General features: G+C 41.2%; 1 protein-coding gene across 1 annotated transcript in view; it reads right to left on the bottom strand.

Annotated features, from left to right (window-relative positions):
* Positions 1 to 8,849, bottom strand: part of LOC108493833 (calcium/calmodulin-dependent protein kinase type 1D-like) — a 44,511-nt gene extending 35,662 nt beyond the window's left edge. The window contains exons 1-2 of the mRNA XM_017807717.1: positions 8,772 to 8,849; positions 5,790 to 5,916 (exon numbers count right to left, since the gene is read on the bottom strand). Coding sequence (XP_017663206.1) covers positions 5,790 to 5,916; positions 8,772 to 8,849 — 205 coding nt within the window. The remainder of the gene's footprint in view (positions 1 to 5,789; positions 5,917 to 8,771) is intronic.
* Between the last annotated feature and the right edge of the window lie 563 nt (positions 8,850 to 9,412).

Raw genomic sequence — 9,412 nt, forward strand, 5'->3', positions numbered from 1 at the left:
ATACACAGAGAGACGGAAATATTTAATGAGCTGAAAAACAAGTCAGAGGAGCTCTTAGGAATGATGGTAGATCAGTGCCAAGAGGCAAAAGCAGGAGACACAATGAAAAAAATCCAAGATCTGACAGCGTTAAAGGATCAACACAGACGGCTGAGGAGACAAAACAGCAGTAAGGAGAAGGGGAAAGTCAAATCTCCCATTTCTGTTGCTGGGGAGATGCCAGCTGAGCAAAGGCTTCCAGTATCACACATCCCTAGGGAATCACTGAAGGCTCAAATGCTACACAACAGTCATCCAGAGACAGGGAAATCAATGAAGAAAACCTAGACCCTTCCTCCATATCCAGGAAATGTGTTTCAGGCCGAATAACCATTATTGCCAGCAACGTGTGCCAGGTACCAGACAGGATAATGGTCCCAGGGCCTCATCAAATGTGCTTCCCAGGTCAGATGATCCGCTGTTTTATTATTAGGTTTGGGGTTTTTTTGTTTAGTTGTGTTTTGCTTTTAATAAGAGAAAAAATTAAAGTGCTCGTTTCAAATGGAGGTTTTAAAAAAAGGTACAGACCAGGAACATTTTGAATCCTTTCAGAACACTATGCCATTACCCTCAGTGAGCTATTAGCTATGCTAATAAGCTCCCTAAAAATGCAGCTGCCTGGGTGCCAAAAACAGCAACCCATGTTCTTGCAAAGAGCTCAGGTGATGGGGATTGCTCTGATACTTTAAGCCTGTTGATCACACTGTACAAGTCATGAGGGTGCCTGTTCTTCAAAACAGCCTCTGCTTAAAAGTGGTTCTCCTTCACTCCCATGATGGTGCTACTCCCAGCAGATTTGGCTGTCCCACAAGAACTCAGTCTAATGCTATTTTCTGTGGTTTACATGGCTTCCCACACACTGTACACCAGAAGGAAGAAGGCCTTTGAACAAAGGTTAATGGCCTTGAAGTTCCCTGTAGGAGTGACAAATCACCTGTAAATGTGGGATGAATTGAAAGATCTAAATAGGGTTAAAATAACGTGCTCACATTGGGCAGGGACATGGCTCAGCTGACCAAGCAAACTGGCCTGGTGCAAGCCAGGACAAATAGTTCAGCTGGTAAATATTTATGTGCCAGTTTCCATCACGTAGGCACATTCTGCAAGTAAAGAAGGGGAAACATGAATGGGCTGCACAGGTACAGGATGGCCATGAAATCCAAGAGAGAAGGTGAGATATGGGCAGAGTTTATAAGGGACACCAAAGCGAAATGGTGCCAGCCCCATCACTTAGGACTTCTGAAGCACCAGCTCAAGAAGATGGACAGAGAGGAACAATCCAGCACTACTGAGAAGATGGTTGGAGGCACAAAGGGCCAACTCAGCCCCCCTTCTGAAGTCAAAGAGTGCAAGAGCACTGTGAGTTCCTCTGCTGTCCTACAGAGTCTCCTCACAGTGCAAACAGGCTGAGATGCATGAGGCAGCTTCACTACAAAACCAGTGTTCTCCTTCTGCTGACTCCTGGGATGAAAACAACTCCTGTCCATTTTTCACACAGTCCTCCAGTGTTTGTTGTGTTCTGTTTGGCCAAGACACTGAAGTTTGAGACTGTTTCTGAAGATCAGGGTTTCAGTGCAGTATTGCTGACTTCTTGTGCTCCTGTTCTCCCTGTTTCATTTTGCTGAGTCAGATTTAGATATTTGTCATGGGACATAACTCAGGCACAACCACACACAAGCAAACACAGTGTCAGAATATGTCAATGTAGCTGAGAAATCACTCTGTCACGTGCTTATGCCTGAGCAAACCCTGGTCAGAGTGGTTCCCATGCTTTATTTTTACTTTATTACTCATGTTACTGCCTAAACAGCTCCTGAGGTAACTTTTTCGTAATAAGGATATTCCAAAGGCTTATTGAGTGTTTTCAAACCTTTGACGCAAAGGATACCAAAGAGGTCAAAATTCAACATGGAAATCCATTGCTTACTTAAATGCTGTGGTCTTGAGCAGGGCTAAGAGAAACATGTGGCTTTAGTATGATCTGAAACTGGATTTCTGGCAGAGCTGAATGTTGTGAAATGACCTTTCATAAAAGCACTACAGAAAGTGAAACAGTGAGTGAGGTGGGGTGTACAGGGACCAACCACATATCCATGGTCCAGCCCAATTTGTACGACAGGGAAGTACGAGAAAATAGTACATGAGGCTGGATTGGGACTCAGTGCAAGAATTTTAAATCTCAGTAGGATTAAGATATTAGCCAGCCACAAACACAGCTCATAATTCAGACTTTCTGCAAAGGAGATCAGATTGCCTCAGACAGGCTTTCTAACTTTTTTTTCAAACTTTTCAATGCTCCTAAGTGTCTTGCAAGTCTAAGTCCCATCCGCAGAAGTAACCAAAGCTTTTGAGGGACCAGGTCTCATGGAAAGTCACTCAGTGAGACCTGATTCCCAAACAGCCAAAACGTCTTTAGAGGAATTTTCTGAGTGACTAGAGTCACCTCCTGGTGGGTGCCCAACTGGACACACCTCAGGGATGGCTCATCTTCAGGCAGGTTTGAAAAGTTCCTCCATCAAAATTGAGTTATTATAAATAGTTTCAAGCTGACCAGCCCAAATCTATGATGTTTAAAATGATAAATCACTAATGGCTTACTAAGGTCTTGCTGATAACCACACACATCACTCAGGGTTTTGAAAGCATCACTTATTCTCCAGTTTAGATGATGGAGTGGGATCCATGTAGGCCAGTCCACACACCTAATTTGCAATGAAATGAGCCACACAAGCCACCTCATCTAACCCAATTTATGTGTTATCTAAAAGCTGGGTGCCCAGTCCCAGCTCATCACCTAGACTCTTTCCATACAAAATGGGGACAAGAGCAGTAAGCAGATAAGAAAATGGGGGACCTCCTTAGAGAAGATTGTATTGTCAGATGACCTTCGCAGTAACTAAACATTTAGATTGTCCTCTTACCAAAAGTGGCTTAACTAATTAGGTTAAATTATCATAACCATCAGCTTTTAACCAGAGGACTAAAATCTCTGACAAAACTCCTGAAAAAATACGATCTCAGACCTGGTAACAGTAACTTGATCTGTCAGGCAGAGCTTTAAAAGCTAAAGTGCTAATCCACTACTGGTCATGCACATTTTAGATATACTCTAATTTGATAAGTAATACTTTGATTTTCAGTAAAAAAATTGATATTTGTTAAAGAATTTAACTATAATTACAACTTTCCCTGTTCAATGAATTTCCGAACCACATAAACAGGGATTCAGTGTCTTGGATACTACAGCTCTTTGTAGATGAAACTAAGAAAAGCTGAGATAAAAACTCAAAGACAAAGAGTTGAAAGTATATCCTAAACAGGGAAATAAGACAGAAAGGACAAGAGTTTACATACTTTCAAATACTTGGGTAGCAGACATGAGTTAAGATCAGGTCTGCTTCCAAGTCAGAAGCTTGTCTGACACTTTGCACAGTGGGATCTGACTGGATCCATTTGTGGAGATGAAGTATAAATAGGAGTGGACGCTAATGACTTCTTGACAGAGCTCTGGGTGCCTTTGACATGTGATATGCAAGTAATTCTTTTCCAGTAATTTAAAAACAAAGTAGTTAAACCGAGAAAAATAATCAATTACTAACCAAAATCTTAATGGTGTGTTCCACATATCTTTAAAGAAAATCACCAGGAAATGCAATGTGAGTGATGGATCCCCAACTGTTATTTAACCCTAGGTAAAATATCTTGGGGGGAAAAAAGCACAAAACACAAAAAGAGGTGGCAGACAGGACACTTTATGGGCCAGGACTGTGGCATTTGTCTACCCCAACCCAGCTGAGGACATGTATTCATGTTGTGCCATTAGGAGGAACGGCTCTTACATTGATTTGAGGGCACTAGGCAGGTGCTGCAAATTGGAAGGCAGGAAACCTTTTGGATGTGGACGAATTGCTGATCACATATGCAGAAGCCATGTCATCAGGTGTGACACTCACGGAGACCCATTTGGGGGCATCACCACAGTGATGGCAACAAAAGTGTTCTGTGCTTGGAAAATGTTGTTTGAGCAACCTATCACATTAAAAAAAGTACAGCACTAAAGAGGAGTTCCTGTCCAAAAAAAAAAAAAAGAAAAGAAATAGAACAAATATTTGAAGATGTTTGCTTTGTGAGAGAGAGGGGAAAGTCCTGTCAGCACTTCAGAATTAAGCGGCTGGGACCTCTTGAACTGTGATGAGTAAATCCTGTGTTCAGTAAGGTAACAACAGGCCTGGAGGCACTTGTGCAGCTATCAGCACCCAGACCATGAGTAATGAGAGCTCTCAAACATCTCTCAAAGCACTACAGTTTGTGTCACAGGCTCTGAGAGCTTCCTCTACAAAATAGTAAGTTTTCTTATGTAAATGGCTACGCTGAGAGGCCATATGAGATCACTCAGTGCCCAAGCACAGTCAAACTCCCTCATTTCCATCAGCACTTCAGCAAATTATATCTGAGCTTCTCTGTGTCTGAAGACTTATTCTAGTCAGTGCCCATTCCAGAACAAAATAAAACAAGTTTGTTAAGGAGAGAAGAGCCGACAGCAAAAATTATGAAAATTGCTATCTCAGCTCAATTCCTGCTACTGCTTAGAAGAAGATTTCCAGTCTGGTGTGATTACACAAGACAGCTACCCAGGCTGTGCAGAGAGCATCCTGACTCATATGTCTTAAAATAAAACAAAGATGGGCTGATGGCTTCATGATGGGAAAGCACAGAAATCTGTTCCTTTTCCTGATGTTATCAGGATAGACTGTGTCTGTGCAGCGTGAAGATTATACCCAGAAAAAGGTACCTGGGACAAATCTGTATGTCTGTGTCATAACAGCATAATCTCATACCATGGTACTATAAAAACTATGGAAACAGGTGAGGTGCCAGCTGCTAAGTAAAAGGAGTCTCTGACTGCTGGAAAACATCCAGTTGTTCCTGCTGGAAAAATCTCAGACAAATCTATCCCTGTGGTAGCTGTTTTCACTTTCATGGACTTCATGGACACCCCAGAAATTAATTTTACCACCTCAGCTGATGATCGGGGGTTATGGTAGGAGGCACAGGCTTGCTGGATGTCTGGTGCACAAAGTGAGCCTTTTAAATAATTTTTGCTCAAGCAGACCCCACCATCATCTGCTGTATAAATCTCACATTCAGCTACTTCAGCTATTTTTAAAGAATGCTGGCAAACACCCTTCTAATCAGTAGCCTTGTACAACCACTAACAAATGGACAGAAGAACAAAGAATAAATGATAGGAAACAATTTTATAATGTCCAGGAAGGCTTGAGGATCTAAAGAGCTTTTGCATACTGTCATCTGAGTCAGTAACTTAATGTGGTTGTAAGAGAGGATTACTGAACATATCTGAGTAAATGCAGATCTTTCATTTTACTGTCTTCTATCAGAGGAATCTGGAAAACGCTATCCTTTATGATTAAAGGAATACATTACATTAGGAAAAGCTGCTTGATTTTATAGTTGCAGAATCAATAAGTTTGAGGCTATTCTTTATGTGCTCCTGATTTAGCTACAAGCAGTGTGTTAGAAAAGACTTGCTTTGCAAAGGACTAAACACATGAAAGTGAATCCCACCAACTCAGAACAGGATCGCAACCCAAAGGGAAAGAACACACAAGACAAAGCACCATCAAGTTCTGAAATACATCGAATATCTGTAAAATCTCATGTGCAGCATGTAGCAGCACTAGAAAACATGTGTTATTTAATTTTCAATAAAATATAACTAAATCTCTTACCGACATAGCCAGGAGTTCCACAGGCTGTGGACATCACATCTCCTTTACCCTCCATCTTTGACAATCCAAAGTCACTGATCATGATTTTTGACTCTTCATCCTGGCTGTAGTAAAGCAGGTTCTCAGGCTAGAAAGGAAATAAGCACAGTGAATTTTGAATATATAAGTTCAGTAACAACATCTGTTGACTCATACATTGCATTCAATACAATCCTTAGTTATGTCATACACAAAAATAATTTGTTTCCCCTAAATCTGGAGTTGTTCTTACAACCTATGTGGAGATCCTCTCCTGTAGGCAAAGAATGGAAGAAACTGACACCTGAGCTTTGAATAATTTTTCTGGGATAACAAACTTCTCCTTTGGCAGCTCAGATAAGAACTAAGGCTCATCCCTTACTTGTGAGATGTGTCTGACATACTACCACATCAGAGTGATAAAACAGAAGGATTCATTTGAAATCAAGTAAATATGGTAAATCCAGGTAGTGTAGTGAAATTTTTTTATGCAGCATTGGAAAAAAGAAAAGGGAAACCAATAGGTATTAGAGAACTTTTGTATCTTTTCCACTGGAAAAAAACTTTTGAGAGCGGAAATGCCTTTACAGTTAACAGACTTGCAGCAAGGATGTTTTTGCTAGAGCTGATTAGGAAAAAATGCTGTAGCACTAAGCACAGCAACTTGTTTATGCTGAGGGAAAGCACAAATCACTCCACAAAGCCCTGTGACTTTTTATACCAGTGTCAGGTGGGTTGGAGAGCCCAACTATCCTCCATCTGGTCCTGCATAGTCCTGCATCCATATGTTCTGACTGTGCTACTGCTGTACAGCAGAGCTCTTTCTAGGTGCTGTGAGAGTTCACTTTTTTCCCTACTTAATATCTGGGCTCACAAAAAGCTCCAGCACTCAGACAGCTGGTGGCAACGGGCCCTCGACCTTGGGGGTCTTCACCTATAAAAGTGATGGGAACCCAATGTTTCAAAATAACCTTGGTGTAGTCTTTTGCCCAGAAACTGGTACAAATTCCAACCCTCAGCCTGCTGTGTGCTCCAGGAAATGGTGAGAAGCAGCTGTGGACACACAACATCCTCAAAGTCCTTGGGAAACATCCAAGCTTGGATTTGCAGGGAGGAGCAACTGCAGTGCAGCAGCACCAGCATCTGTCCTCCCTTCTTCATGTGCTCTGGGGAAAGAGAGGTTGGAGAAGTGCCAGAGGGTGACGTCCCCTCCACCCTACTCTGAGGTTCCCCTTCAGCTTCAAGGGGAGGTTAAAGCATTTTAGGGCCCCCAGCCCCAGCATAAAGTGCTGGCTTTATCCATGGGACACAACGGCCATGAGAGGATCTACAAGGTACATCCACAGCTGTTAGGCAGCTGGGCTGAGATATAAAGGGAAACAGTTTGGTTGTCAAAATAAATATGAAGTTTTACCATTTATGTTTCTTTCTCATGATGACTCACAAGTCTAGTGCTTTAACTGGCCATTATAATGCTGACATTGTTTTAAGGCTCACAGTTTTATGCCATGTTCTGCCCTTGGTTGGAGTCACCCCTGATTCTTACTTGTCCACTTCTGATCTGCTGAGGGGTTGGGAGAGCTGGTATTAAAGGAAGACAGTTATTTCCTACCAACTTTTGCTAACTCAGCTCAGGTTCCCACTTATTCATATTTAGGAAGGCCAAGAAATCCATCCATATGAAACTTAAACTTGTTTAAAAGAATTCTGATTCTTCAAGATGGTTAATTCAAAAAGCATTAACAAGGTGGCTCTGCACCGAGTGAAGCTTCTTGAGCCTTCCAGTCCTTTTGTGCATCTCAGACTTCCCTGGACTTCATCTGCTGCCATCTCTTCTGCTGTTGCATTACTTAGATCAGAGACTTGGGGCTCAGACCTGCTTTTCCCAAATACAGCAAGTACTATTTTGGTATCTGAATAACACATAATTACAATAAATAATTGTTATGGATGTTTCATGGGTTGTATTTTTGTAGAGTGGATTCTTTCCCAGAGTTTCATTTTGGGGATCATAATTTGAAACTTACGCTTATCTCGTAAAGATCATAAAAAGCCTTATTATATCCCTGTTTTTCTCATCATGGTATGTTTGTGCTAACAGAAATTCACAGCAGGTGCCTTCATATACCGTATTTTCTGAGTAATTTTAACAAATGATACAGTACTGACAAAGACTTGCAAACAAAAAAAGAAAAAGAGCTAGTTTTTCCCCCCAAATACCACTGGAGAAGGTTGGTTTGATCTAAATTCAGCATGGCCTTATGTAAGTTCTGAAAGTAATTTGTACGTGAATCCACTTCCCAATCACCAGATCTCATACGTTATTACAGGAACTTTAAAATAAGATGATTTTTTAAAAAGTGAGAGCTACAACATGCTTTAGATTATAAAGACAAGAATTATGAAGACGGGAATATCAAGAGCTTGTACAATGGAGTATCTGAATTAGGAGGACTCAGACCTGCCTCTGAAAATTTTGGTGGCAGAAAGAAGTCTGAAGTTATTTCCTAAAATCTGAACTTGGGAGCAAGCTGGTCATGTTAAAGTACTAAACAATACTTCCATACTGGAATGCTGTGGAACTCTAAAAAATATGAGAATATTTATATGTACATTACAGCACGAAATGAACAGGAACTGAGGGCAGTATGTGAAGACTGCAGGAGATGGAAGCCTGACCAGTGCCTCCTAAGAGAAAATCCATTATCTGGGACAACACCAGGGAGGAAATGTTATTTGAGGATATCATTGTGTATCTTCCTTCAGTGGATTCCAAGTTTTGTCTTAAAAATGTGCCAAACCGATACTTAAAAAAAAAAAAAAAGTAAAAAAGTTTCTACTTTCTATTATTCTACTCTACCTCTTGAAGTGAACATCATAGGATGCTCACTTCTGGCAGAGGTATTTCTCTTGCAGAAACAAGGTGCAAAAAAGCTTGCAATCCTGTGGGAATGGCCCACACACAGCTAAAAGATTCCCATCCGGAGTCAAAGACTGGCAGAAGGAAATGGCTGCACTGAGGTTGCCACAAGGGAACGTCATGTCTGTCTGTCTTGGGCACTGCTGCACCTTGGAGAACAGCAGTTCTGGTGGTTACACCAGTAATGGGCTGCATTTCTGCCCCACTGCTTTGCATTTGGGGACAAATCTGTCATCTATTATTTTACACCACACAGCACTTCACATCAGCACTAATTTTTGAGACAATGAAAAGCAAATAAATAGTATCTCTCATAACCACAGTTTCTCATCCATCTGAATGTACAACAAGGTCACATTCCCAGCACTACAACCTTTGCTAGGAGTAGTTAAAAATTCCAAATGTGCAGTTTAATAATAGATTATATTTAAAAAGCAATTTAAAAATACATTTAATAAAACCTTGTATTTAAGAAATAAAAAAAGAAAAAAAAATCTCTTCCTCGTGGCTCTTGGCTCTAATAATTTTCATTAAGCCTTTATATAATAGGGGCCTCTGGTGGTCTAGTGGTTAGGGTGCAGGACTCTCACCGCTGCAACCCGGGTTCGATTCCCGGCCCCCCGGGCAGATGGAGCTCGTCAGCCCTGTGAGGCAATCCATCTAAGAGAAGGTCACTCTAAACAAA

The sequence above is a fragment of the Lepidothrix coronata genome, unplaced genomic scaffold, assembly GCF_001604755.1.
Source record: "Lepidothrix coronata isolate B3197 unplaced genomic scaffold, Lepidothrix_coronata-1.0 Scaffold20, whole genome shotgun sequence".
Classification (NCBI taxonomy): Eukaryota; Metazoa; Chordata; class Aves; order Passeriformes; family Pipridae; genus Lepidothrix; species Lepidothrix coronata.